This window comes from Desmodus rotundus, chromosome 10 (assembly GCF_022682495.2).
Source record: "Desmodus rotundus isolate HL8 chromosome 10, HLdesRot8A.1, whole genome shotgun sequence".
NCBI classification, from domain to species: domain Eukaryota; kingdom Metazoa; phylum Chordata; class Mammalia; order Chiroptera; family Phyllostomidae; genus Desmodus; species Desmodus rotundus.
Window position 1 is genome coordinate 39,578,030 of NC_071396.1, and position 12,994 is coordinate 39,591,023.

Sequence of the window (12,994 nt, forward strand, 5' to 3'; positions counted from 1 at the left end):
TGGGAGCAATTCTATAAATGGCAAATATAAATAGCATTGTGTTTTTAATTTTGGTCTCTTCATAGGCATTGTCAGCACAGAAATGCAGTAGACTTTTGCACTTTTATCTTGTATTCTATAACTTTTGCTGAACTCACTTAGCTCTAGGAGTTTTTGTAGATTCCCTGGGATATTTTTACTTCTGCAAACAGGGACGATGTAAATTCTTCCTTTCTGAGCTGTATGTCTTTTAAAAACATTTTTATTGAATTTATTGGCTAATAAATTCAGTGACATTGGCTAATAAAATTATATAGTCAGGTATACAATTCTATAATGTATCGTCTGATTATTGTACTGTGTGTTCACCGCCCCCAAGTCAAGCCTCCTTCCATCACCATTTACCCCTCCTTTGACCTCTTCTGTCTCCCCCTTCCACCCCCTCCCCCCTGGTCATCACCATACTGTTGTCTGTATTTCCTTCTCTTGCCTCACTTCCTTTTCTTTCCTCACTGTACACGCTAGGTCTGCCATTGCTATGTGGCGTAATAGGGATGAGTGTAGATATATCCTTGCCTGGTGCCGGTCCTGGAGAGAAGCATTCAGTCCTTCCGATCGAATATAATGCCAGCTGAAGAGATACTGTAGATGCACTTTATTAAGTCGATCCATTTCCTTCTATTCTTATTTTTCTGAGAGTTTCGTCCAGGCATGCGTAATGAGGTTTGTGGAATGTGCCCTGGCTGGCGTGGCTCCGTTGCTGGAGCATCGTCCCACAAACCAAAAGGTCGCCGCTTTGATTCCGAGGTCAGGGCACATGCCTGGGTTGTGGGTTTGGTCCCCACTGGGGGCGTGAGAGAAACAACTGATGGTTATTTCTTTTGCACACTGATGTTTCTCTCCCTCTCCTTCTCCTGCCCTTCCCTACTCTCTAAAAAACAAATAAATAAAATTAAAAAAAAGGAAATTTGTGAAATGTTTTTCTACAATCGATATAATCAAGTGGTTTTTCTCCTTTAGCCTGTTAATACGGTAGATTACACTGAGGACTTTCAAATATGAGATAGCGTTGCATCTCTGGGAAAAACCCACTTCGTCATGATTATAATTATTTTTATATATTGCCAAATTCCATATGCTAATGTTTTGTTAAAGAATTTTTCTACCCGTATTCATGAGGGGTATTGGTTTTTATTATAATTTTTATGCGGTCTTTATCTGGTTTGGTATCGGGGTAATACTGACATCATAAAACGAATTGGGAAGCTCCCTCTTCTATATTTTTAAAAGAGATAGTGCAGCACTGGTATTAACTCTTCTTTAAATGTTTAATAGAATTCTCTAGTGATTTCATTTTGGTGTGTTTTGAAATTACAAATTCAACTTCCTCAATAGTTGTAGGGCTATGGAAATGATGCACTTTATGTCGAGCTGGGGTAGTTTGTGCTTTTCAAGGAGTTGACCCGTTTCACCTAACCAGCCACACCTGGGTGCTGTGCACGGTGCTGCCTCACTACCCGTCAGAGCCGGGGCGTCTGCAGTGCGTCCCAGTTCACTCCTGATATTCCTACCTTCTGTCTTCTCTTCCCCTTGACAAGAGGCTCTTTGCTAGAGGATGGCAACTTTGCCCTTCTTTGCAAAGAACCAGCTCTTCGTTTAATTGACTTTATTGCTGTTTTGTTTCCGTTTCGCTGATTTCTGCTCTCCTGTGCTCTCATTCCCTTCCTTCCACGGCTCTGGGTTTACTTTGCTCCTCTTTTTCTAGGTGCTGGAGATGGGAACGTGGACGATTGATTTGAGACTTCCCCTCTTTTTCCTAATACATGCATTCACTGCTGTAGAATTCCCTCTCAGTCCTGTTTTAGCTGTGTTCACAAATTTCGATTGCATTTTCACTGAGTTCAATTTTTATTTTAATTTCCCTGAAAACTTACTTGATGCATGGATTATTTAGAAGTGTGCTGTTTAGACTCTACATGTTTGGAGATTTTCCTGTTATTTATTTCTAGTTTGATTCCACTGTGATCTAAGAACAAACTTTGTATGATTTCAATTATTTTAATTTGTTGTAGTTTACTTTATGTACTCAGGATATGGCCTATCTTAGGGTATGTCCTGTGAGCAATTGGAAATAAAAAATGTGTATGCTGTAAATGTGTGGTATGGAGTATTCTATAAACGTCAGTTATGTTATTTGATGGCATTGGTGAGCTCTTTGCTGATTTTCCGTGTAGTTGTTCCATCGATTGTGGAGCGGGGCATGGAAGTCTCCAACTGTAACTGGGGATCTGTGTTTATCTCCTTTACTTCTATCAGTTTTGCTTCATAAATTTGCAACTCTGTTGTTCGGTGGATACACAGTTACAATTGCTATGTCTTCTTGGGAGGCTGACCCTCTAATAATACCCCTCTTTGTCTCTGGGAATTTTCTTTCCTCTGAAGTATACTTCATGTAATATTAATATTGCTATTCCCGCTTTCCTTTGATTGTTTCCTCATTTTGAACCTTGTAATCTGTCAATACCATTATATTTGAAATGAACTTCTTGGAGGCAGCATAGTGGGTCATGCTTTCTAATTTACTCTGCTGATCTCTGTCTTTTACTTGGTATAGTTAGACCATTTACATTTAGTATAATTACTGATGTGTTAAAGGTTGAGTCTGCTATTTTATTTATTATTTTGTTTTGTTTGTTCTTTTTTAATTTGTGTCTCCCTGTGGGTTACCTGGCAATCGTGCAAAGTCACATTTTGATCTGTGTATAGTAAATTCTTGAATGTTACTTTCACTGGACATGGAATTCTGGGCCGACAGTTATTTTGTGTCAGCACTTGAAAACTGTGCCATTGCCTGTGGCCACCACCACTTCTGACAAGGAATCCGATGTCATTTGGATTGTTTTTCCCTCATCGGTAAAATGTCACGTCTGTCTCAGTGCTTTAGGATTTGTTTCTTTTTCTTAAGTTTCCAGAAGTTTGGCTACGATGTGTCTTGGTATGGGTTTCTTTGGGTTTCTCCTCTTCGGAATTTACTCAGCTCCTTGAATCTGTAAGTTTATGACTTTTCCAAATCTGGGAAGTTTCCAGCCGTTATTTCTTCAAGCACTTTTCAACCCTGTCTTCTGGTCCCCGCATGCCCAGACGCTGATGATAGGAGTGTCAGGAGTTCTGTCACGGTCCCAGAGGCCCCCAAGGCTCTGTGGCACAATTTCCATGGCTTTACCTTCTCACGTACCGATTCTTTCCTCTGCACTCGTCACGCAGCAGTTGAGCCCATCCACCCAGGTTTTTATTGCAGTTACTGTATTTTTCAGTCCTAAAACTTCCATTTGGCTCTTATATTTTCTGTTTCTTTGCTGAGATTTTCTGTATTTTCACTTGTGTCAGAGAGCTCCAAGGCTGGCTGGGTGGCTGGGCAGGCCCTGCTGGGGGCGGGGGGCTAGGAGCCAAAGGCAGAACTTTCTCAGAGGCTTTGACTGACCTGGTTGGGGCTCAGTGCAGCTGAGTGCCCTTCTCTTGCTTTTCTTCTCTTCTGCGGTGTGGGAGGCACAGAAGAAAGAGAGGGTCAAAGGGAAGGTGCTTCTTTCGTAAGGGAGCTTTCGAAGGGCCAGGCTTTGATCTGTGTGTTCACAGCTAAATCACTACCCGGCACATAGCGGCCTCTCTAGAAGGACTGTTGTCTCAAGGAGTGAATGAAATGCGCCACCCTCACTGTCCTCCCTGTCCTGGACCCCCTCTGCTCCTCTCCTAATGTGCCTTTGACACATTTCACTGCCTACTGCCTACCGGCTGATGGCAACAATCACCATAGTAACTAGTGGTGGAGGCTGAATAATGGCTCCCGGAGATTCCCAGATGCTAATCCCCAGACCCTGCCAATAGGTTACCTTCCACAGCAAAAAGGGACTTCGCAGATGTGATTAACTTAAGAATCTGGCCCTGGCCTTGTGGTTCAGTTGGGTGGAACGTTGTCTCCATATGCTAAGGTTGTGGGTTCGATCTGCCATCAGGGCACATATAAGAATCAACTAATGAAGGCTTAGATAAGTGGGACAACAAAATCGATGTCTCTCTCTCTGTTTCAAAAAAATTCAATAAATAAAAGAGTCTGGAGAGGGAAAGATGATCCTGGATTATCTGGGTGGGCCCTCGCTGCCATCACAAATGTCCTTCACGAAGGAGACAGAGGGAGCCTGCCCACAGGAGAGGGAAGACAGTGCACCGGTGGAGTGGAGGTCGGGGTGACGTGCTCTGAAGGGGGAGGAGGGGCCGTGAGCCCAGGAACACAGGCAGCACTGGAGGCAGCAGGAGGCCAGGAGACAACTCTCCACCCAGAGCCCCCAGAAACAACCTGCTCTGTCGACACCGTGCCTGTGGCCCCGTGGAAGTGACCTCCAGAACTGTGCGAGGATCGGTTTGTGTTGACCAGAGCCACCAGCTTTGTGGGCGCTGGTTTCAGCGCAGACAGGAAGCTGATACAGTCAGTGCCAGCGGATTGCAGCCCCATGGGCTTTGCTGTGCCAACTCAAGAAAACGTCGCCGTGGCCCTGGGAAGCATGTTCTCTCACGACCCCACTTAGCAGAAGCAGCAGAGGAGGCTCGGAGAAGGTGAGGAGTCGGCCCAGGGTGGCAGAGCCTGCTGGGCCGGGAGCAGCCAGTCTGGCTCACCCACCAGGCTATCGAGCTTCTTGCTGTGTGAAGGGACTCCAAAAAGTGACTAGCTCCAAAATATAAAAAAATAAAATGGCAAAGTTGAAAGCATTAACGATTAAAAAGCAAAGTCATGAAAAAGTCCTTCCCTCTGAGCTTTCGTTTCTGACGGAACTCTCTCCGGTGCACAAGGTGCTCCATTTACAAGATGCTGTGACGAGAAGTCAGGCCTCCTTTGCGCTGAGCAGGAGGCTCCCAGGGGGGCTCGAGGGTCCTGGACCCAGGGAGCATCTCACTGTGGGGCGGCACTGCCCCGCCGGGAGGGGAGCTCAGGCCCAGATGACCATTTGGTTCTTCCTGGAGAGGGAGTGCCTCGAGTCCCCTCACGGAGCAAACTGGCCAGCAAGTCTGTTGTGTGTGACAAATGGCCAGGCAGGAATGCTGGTTTTCTGGAGGGGACAGACATTTACAGTGCTCTAGAGAAAAGATGTCTCATCTGGAGCTGGTGTGCGTCGCACACACACTCACACACGCACACCAGCTGCGGCACGACATCTTCACATGGGTCCCCGGAGGGCAGTTCCTACCGTCACCCCACTTTTCTGGCAAGTGGGTCAGACACGAGGTGCTCCAGGCCTGTGGAGCCCAACAGCCCCCAAACTGTCTCCAGAGAGAAGCCTGGGCCCGGGAGGTCCAGCCTGCAGCTCCTCGGCCCAGGCCAGTGCCCTGCGGGTGGCAAGTGACCAGCCAGGGGGAGGCAGCCTTCTCGCTCCCTCCCAGAGCCAGCAGTGTGAGCGTGGCGTGCTGTGCTTGGAGCAGGGGCCCTGACGGACAATGTGACCCAGAGGCCACACAAGAGTCCCGTCGCCCAGGAGTTGTGGGGCGGGGGGCCACCTTACCGTCCTCGCTGAAGACAGGGGCAGTGTACAGGTAGTGGGTGATGCTGGGGTCTTGCTCGAAGGGACACTCCACTTGTTTCCATGTGATGAACTCCCCAACCTGCTTGGCCAGCTCCAGAAATTTCTGCCCGGGCCACAGAGACGAGATGGTTGTGCCCCACTCCCAGGGCCTCCACCGTCACCTGGGAGAGTGGGGCCGGCCCTGGCAGGCTTCTCTCGTCGCCTTGGGGCGAGCAGGTTGGAACGCGGGCGATAAATGGCAGCATCACCCATCAGTAAGCTGGGCGAGTCACCTCTGCTCATCCCCTCTGAGGGGTCAGCAGCGCCTGACACTGGGGACTCGCCCTGTGTCGCGGAGACAGGGTGGCTCAGGCCACGGCCCTCAGCAGGCAGCGCCTCTAGCTAGACTGGCGTGCCACTTCAGCTCATTCTATTTATGGACGCGGCTGTCCCTCCCGATGTCACCTGTGTTTGTTTAAAGAGCACGCAAATAAACTTAAGTAAATGTATTTAAGGAAAGTTTAAGTAAATGCATCAAAGTAGAATTTTTAAGAGAAATTTACATACGTTGATTGAAGTTGAAAAGAAGAAGGATTTTAAATAAATAGCAGCACCTACTCATGCCTGGGTGGAAGCCCCATTCCTGGCTTCCTTTGATGGGCCCCGGGCCGGCTCCCCTCTCCTCCCCAATCCCGCCATGTGGGCGCCTTGCTGTCTTGCCTCTGGCCCCCCAGCCTCAAGTAGGTGAAAAGGAAACTGCTCCCACGTCTGGTGTGTGGGGGGCACCCTGGAGCTCCAGGCGCCCAGGGCCCCTGCAGCCTCTCTCAAGCCCCGCTGGTTCCACGACATCCCCAGCCTGAAAGTGGCTGCTGGACCGCAAGTCCTCGCTGGTGCTCAGGGAACCGGGCCTGCGGGGGTGACTGTGTGAGGCCGAGGGGACCAGGTACCTGCTGGGCACCCATCACCAGAGGACACCGGCAGAGCCCTTTCTGGCCTCCCAGCACGCCCACCTAGCCCCCTTGTTCTACAGGGTCCGGGTCTGGTCTCACAAGGGCAGCCCAGGACTGCCTGCCGCAGGATCTGGGGGCTGGGGGGCCTGTGGGTTGGGGCGGCCCTGCTGCTGGGTGAGTTCCATCCAAGTGACTTCAGGCCGCCTGCTGTCTGGGTCGCACGTGCTTGCCACGTGGAGCCCCGTGTGCTGGCTGGGTCCGTGAGCGGGATGGGGAGACAGGGCGGTGCAGCCTCCTGGCTTCTGAGGAGCTGGGGACTGGAGTGCTGGGACCCAGGGAAGCCCAGTCTCTCCTGTGAGGGCCTCCCTCCACCTGGGGAGGTCGGGGGGCTTCCAGGAGAGGGCCCTGAGCCGACAGAGGTGATTGTTGCTCAGGGAGAGGTCGCTTTCCCGAGTGCCCACTCCGCCCTTGATCCGACCACTTCCTCCTGCTGCTCGGGGCCCCTCCCTGGAGAGGCCTCCCCGACTGCGCACTGCGCCCCTGGTAGCCTGGTGCCTGTCAAGGGCTGAACATCATTCCGCTGCACCTGCACTGGTGCGGAGACCCAGGAGCCCGCCCTGGGGCTTGTGGGGAGCTGTGCACCCACTCCGACTCCCTGTTTGCCCAGCCCGCCCCCTGCTCTGGGGGCCCTACCTCGAAGTTGATGTGCCCATTGGGGAGGCGGTTGGCACAGCCCTCGTTCAGGAAGTAGATGTCTTTGATGAGCAGGCTGAAGAAGGGAATGACGATCTGGAAGGGACAGGGTGGAGGTCAGCCCTGGCCAGTGGCCACCGGCCCAGGGACGTCAGATGCATCCTTAGGATACATAGCTGGGAGAGGCTTCCTGGGCACAGCTGGCCGGCTGCATGAGGTCCAGGCTACATGGTGTGTCCCATGGGGGCAACATGGAAGCCACATGGGCAGAGGCCCCGGCCCTGCTCGCTGGGCCCAGACTGCTTCCCCCAGCCCCGGCAGCCTCCGCAGCCCCGGAGCCGGCTGAGCCCCTCCCGTAGACGCTGGTCCGCCTGTGGCTGACGGGGTGAAAGGCACATAGTCCCGATGCCCTCTGGACACTCCCCGCAGTGCCCGCTGGGAGGGACGGTGCACACATTAAGTCCGTGTGCTGTGGAGGGCACCTGCTGTGACACTCTGCGGTCCCCTCTGTGACACGCATTTAACAATTTATCATCTTGTCTTTTTTGATGCTGAGACCTGAGCCTGCTGCACTGTGACGAGGCCAAGTGCACCCATGTGGCTCCTGAAGGTCAGGCTGGCGGGCGCAGCCCACACTTCCGCCGCATCCTGCCTCTCCCTCCCTGCTCTGCCCGCCCTGGAGGTCTGAGACCACCGCTCACAGCTCAGACCGCCCTGGGGAACCAGCTGGCTGCACCCCGCAGTTGTGGGGTAAACTGTGTCTGCCCCCCCGCACAACAGGTATGTTGACGTCCCAAACCCCGGTGCCCGTCAGAGGGACCGTATCTGGAGACAGTTAAGATGAGGTCTTGCTGGCAATGCTGGGTCCAGTCCAGGGACCAATGTCCTTGGAATGAGAGGGGAATGTGGATACACGCAGGAAAGATAGCCATGTGGAGACGGAGGCAGAGGGGGCAGCAACATGGCCACTGGCTAAAGAACTCCTGAGCCACCAGAAGCTGGAAGAGGCAAGGAAGAGTCCGCCCTGAGAGCCTCTGGAGGGAGTGCTGAGCCTACCCCCACCCCCGCCCCAGCTGCTGAGTCCCAGGCCCGTGTTGGTGTGTGATGGCTGAGCTGGGCCCAGCTGGGCAGAGACACTGGGACAGGGAGGGGATTGAGGGCAGAGGGACTCTGAGGACACAGAGGGCTCCCCGGGGGCTTGCTGCAGGCTTCCTGGAGGCAGCGCCCAGGGGCTGGTCCTCAGGGTGGCAGCGCTGTCCACGAGGGAGCGCTTCTCACCACTCCTGCCTGTCCATGAGGGTCCAGGCCCACTCTATCCGGCTCTAACGTCCCAGCTGGTCTCCCTGCCTGGGCCACACTGTAAACCCACTGCCCTTGCTTTCTGCAGCTTGGCAGCTTCATCAGGACCCCGCTCAGCCTGGAGGTCACCCAGAGAAGCCATGCAGAGAGGGCCTGTGAGGGAGACTGCACGGAGTGGGGAGATGGGGAGAGGGCAGTGCAGACAGGAGCCAGCCCCAGGCAGGAGGGAAGCACAGAGTGACTGCTGAGGCCTCTGGGCCTTAATTAAGCTTCAGGTGCAGAGGCACTGGGAGGGGAGGGGAGGGGCTGTGCGAGCATCTTGCAACCTTCCTTTCTCTCTCCTTCCCTCCCTCCTTCCCTCCCTCCCTCCCTCCCTCCCTCCCTCCTTCCCTCCTTCCTTCCTTCCTTCCTTCCTTCCTTCCTTCCTTCCTTCCTTCCTTCCTTCCTTCCTTCCTTCTCTCTATCCATCCCTCTATCTTTCCTTCCATCCACCCCTCCACCTATGCATCCACCCATCCGTCCATCCTCCAGCCTTCCATGGGTCAAGGAAGCGCCTTCTGTGGGCCGCGCCCATGGTCTACCCCGCTCAGTGACAGCCGCCTCTGACACTAGACCTCAACGCACAGAGTCGCAGCCCCAGCAGAGCTGGAACAGGAGGCCTTGGCGCAGACGGAAGAGGAGCGGTGCGGAGCACAGGGTCACGACTGACGCCTCAGATGCAAGGCTGCAGCCACCTCCAGGCCGTCAGCCAGGGCCCCTGTGGCTGCCACGTGACACCTGTGCCCTGGAAACAGGAGGCACGGTGCTGTGCAAAGACCACAAGATTCGGAGCAGGACAGGTTAGAGCCTGGTGCCTGGCGTTGCCGCCTACGCGCGGTGAGACTGCGCTCCGCGTTGGGAAGTGGAGACGCTGAAATCCACCCCATAGAGCAGTTGTCAGAATCAACAGGGCTGGAGGTGGGCGGCTCTCCTGGAGTTGGTGCTCCGTGAAGCGAGGTCCCTCTCCTGCTGCCCGTCTTCCGGCTTTCTGGCTGGGGGCAGGTGGGGGGCGGCACAGGCTCCCCGCCCTGGGGTTGGAGCCCCCTCACTGGGTGCCGCTCCACCTGCTCAGCTCTCCTGGGTTGGGCTGGAGAGTGCTCACAGCGTGAGCAGGAAGGGCCAACCCGTCTGAGCCCCAAACCTGACCACTGGGGTCTGCCCCAGGCAGTTCCAAAGTGTCTGCGAATCCGAGAACAGCAGCCTGTCCTATTTTCCCCTCCCCCCAGCTGGAAGCAGACCTCCACAAACCCTGCAGGGACCTGGCACCGCCAGAGTTCCAGCAGCGGGCCAGAGGGCAGGCCCTGCCAGCGCTGGCAGGTGCTGTGCACAGAGATGAGCAAGGCTGGTCACCTGCTGGCGGCAGGCTTTAACCCAGAGGCTCCCCGCAGTCCCAAGGCCTGTGTGCAGCTTCTTGTATTGGAGGCTTTGGGAGAATTTGGAGCAACTGAATTGATCGGGGGCAGCGAAGGCCCTGTGAAGAGGTCATTTCAGCAGGAAGCTCAGGCCAGTCATTGGCAGACACACTGCTGGGACCTGAGGCCACATCTATGAAAGCACTGAGGTTAGAACGAGGCGATGTCAGACCCTACGTACTTGGCACCAGCTTCTGATCTGAAACAGAAGGGACTCCAAGCAACAGAGCCATTCAGGGCTCAAAGGGACCCGAGTGGGGAGGAGCCTGAAGAGCAGGCAAGCCTCCGACCTACCTTCTCCCGGCTGCTGTGAGCGGTCAGGGAGCGGTGGGCGGCCCCACGCAGGGCCGTCCTGTAGTTGCAGAAATTCCCCGTGGGATCCATCTGGTGCTGGAAGGAGACAGGGCGCAGCTGGGCGGCTGTATCTGAGGACAGCCAGCGTCCCCTGGCTGCTCAGCAGCCTTACCTACCTCCAGGATGAAAAACTTGGCTGTCTTCACTTTGGCCCAGGTCTTCTTCAGCCTGGAGACAGGGCTCATGTTCATGCCAGCTGGAAGGGGGAGGGCCGCGCTGGGGAGGGCCACACAGCCCAGGCACTCCCAGGGCCAGAGGCCTCTGCGGGCCCCAGGTGGCCCAGCCCCTAGGGCTGGGCCCTGACCTGGGCTGAGGTCTGCAGCAGCCTCAGCCGTCGGATAGCAGGCAGACGCTAAGCTGGGGTGGGCCTGGCTTCCGCATGCGCAGGCCCCTGTCCCAGGCCCCAGCACACTGGCCCCACTCAGTGGCTGGGCCCTGCTCTCCCTGGATCTGGGGACATGCTGCCAAACCCTCTCCAAGCACCCTAAGGGGGCTGAGCTTGCCTCAACTTTGGCACCGTCCCTGGACCTCTGGCGCAGGGGATGCGGCCCCGCTGGCACTCACCCTCTGCACAGAGGAGCACCCCGGCTTGCACCCCACCCACCTCCGGGAGTGCACACTCACAGACGATGGCCATGAGAGAGTTGAAGTTGCCAATGTTGAAGCACTCTCGGGCCACGTCGATGAGGAACTCGATCACCTGGGCTCTCCGCTTCTTCTTGGACGGCTGGGGACAGAGCACCTGGGCCTCAGCGATGACAGGTCCCCTTCTGACCCTGACGACACTCCCTGCTCCCCCAGCCAGTCCCTCCTCATGGCTGAGATGTGTGATCTGGCCAGTCTGTGGCCTGAGGGCGCAGGGTCTCAAGCACACCCCTGGCAAGCCAGCCCACCACTGGGGAGGGGGGGCTATAGGAGCCACTCTGGCAGGGAGGCCCCTCTTCCCCCAGGCTCAGCTCCAGTGCCCCCTCCAGAAGCAGAGAGCACGCTCCTGGCCTCTCCTCCCTGCAGGAGGCTGGCTGTCCACAGGCAGGGCTGCAGGCTGGGCTTCACTCAGGTAAGCTCTGCTGGGCCAGCTGCGGGAACCCTAGGCCCCACGCTGTGCTCTGCCCAAACCGACAGAAGCAGAAGTGGCCCGCCTCCCAGATGCGCCTTTGTCCCTCTCTGTCCTTCACAGGGCAGTGCAGGTGACAGTACTGTCGGCCTGTTGGGGGCCTCGGACAGGAAACTGCCACCTGCAGATGCATCACAGGGCAACTTCTCCTCTGACCGGTCCTGCCCCTGCCCCATCCTCCGTCTGTGACAGGTGTCCACCCCAGAAACACCTTGCACCCCAGGCTGTCACAGCACCTGATTCTGGAGAGCCCAGCCCGGTGCTTGTGCTGTGGGAAAGCGGCCCCTGGGCCCCCCCCCGCACCCCCCCCCCCCGATGGTGAGGACTGGGCCCAGAGGGGTGTCCCTGAGCCTGTGCTGGACTGGAGAGAAGAAGGCGTGCAGGGCTGGCTGGAGGGGCTGGCTGTGTGACGTGCATGGCCGGTTCAGACTGGCCGGGTCTTCCTCCTCCCCAGAAGCCAGAGTCCTGGACTTTGAAGGTGCAATCTCCCAGTTCTTAGAGGTCAGGTTGTTTCTACCTCTAGATCCTGAGTGAGCCCAGCAGCGTGGGCTGCGGCCCGGGCAGACAGGCACAGACTGGGCAGCAGAGAGGCCCTGAGCTCCTGCAGGGAGCGGTCTCCAACACCCTCTGTCAGAGGCCAGCAGAGACCTGTGCCAGGCTCTGCCCAGAGGGGAAATGTCACTGCAGGCAAGCCAGGTGACACCTGGTGTCCCGGAGGGGTGCCCAGCCCAGCCCTGGACTCAGGGATGGACAGGCTCCGGAAGCCCTTCTGGTCCCCCCAACCCAGGCCATGGCCGCGCCAGCTCGTGCGCGGGTCTGTACGCACCATGCAGATCTCAGTCGCCACGAGGTAGCACAGTCTGTTGAACCACTTCACATACGCCTCCAGGTTCTTGGTCTTGTCGCTGAAACAGGGCTAGGAAAGACGGAAGGACTGGGTTCAGCTTCGTTGTCAGGGAGTTTGGGGACACGAGGTCAGTTCATGATCATTGCAGGCGGTTTGGAAAATGTTGGAACCTTAACACCATCCACCAGTACAAATGATTCAACGGATATTTTCCATCTTTTTTCTGTACACTTAGAGATGGAATTTAACGGGACATATTAATATGTGTAATTGTGTAATATGTGTAATTCACAGATTTCGTGAGTTTATCTACTCCTTAAAAGTTCTTCTGTAACCCCCAAATAACACTCGCCTCACGTTCACTGTCACTCATGGCCATGTGCAGAGTGGCACAAAGTCTGAGCCACCCTGCTCGTCCTCACAGTGAGCTCAGGGACACCCTGCCTTCCTACGTCAGCGCCCACGCTGAAGACAAGCGCCCTCTCGGCCCTGCACGCGGTGCCGTGGAGGTCTCGCTGCCCTGCCCGGGGTGGGGGCCGCACAGCGCCCGGGGCTATCTCTGCGTCCCTCCGCACAGGACGAGCTAGCGTGGTGTGCCCTAAGGAAGCACGAGGCTGAGCGAGCTCTGTCCAGACGTGAGTCACAGTGCTGCTGCTGCTGAACACAGTGTTACTGAACGACGGTATTTATTAAATAAGGTGTCTTTACACAGAAACACAGGAAAGCGAGGCCGAATGTGGACTGGCCGATGAAAGCGT

The 12,994-nt window shown here is 55.5% G+C and overlaps 1 protein-coding gene across 2 annotated transcripts in view; it reads right to left on the reverse strand.

The window, feature by feature from the left end:
- The window catches only part of RASGEF1C (RasGEF domain family member 1C), a 66,655-nt gene that overhangs the window by 1,959 nt on the left and 51,702 nt on the right, over positions 1–12,994 (reverse strand). The window contains exons 7-12 of one of the 2 annotated variants that reach the window (XM_024551254.4): positions 12,216–12,305; positions 10,900–11,002; positions 10,392–10,471; positions 10,216–10,311; positions 7,172–7,267; positions 5,529–5,652 (exon numbers count right to left, since the gene is read on the reverse strand). In XM_024551254.4, coding sequence (XP_024407022.3) covers positions 5,529–5,652; positions 7,172–7,267; positions 10,216–10,311; positions 10,392–10,471; positions 10,900–11,002; positions 12,216–12,305 — 589 coding nt within the window. Of the gene's footprint in view, positions 1–5,528; positions 5,653–6,259; positions 6,437–7,171; positions 7,268–10,215; positions 10,312–10,391; positions 10,472–10,899; positions 11,003–12,215; positions 12,306–12,994 lie in introns of those variants that run through there. The other variant, XM_045188281.3, reaches the window with a different exon arrangement.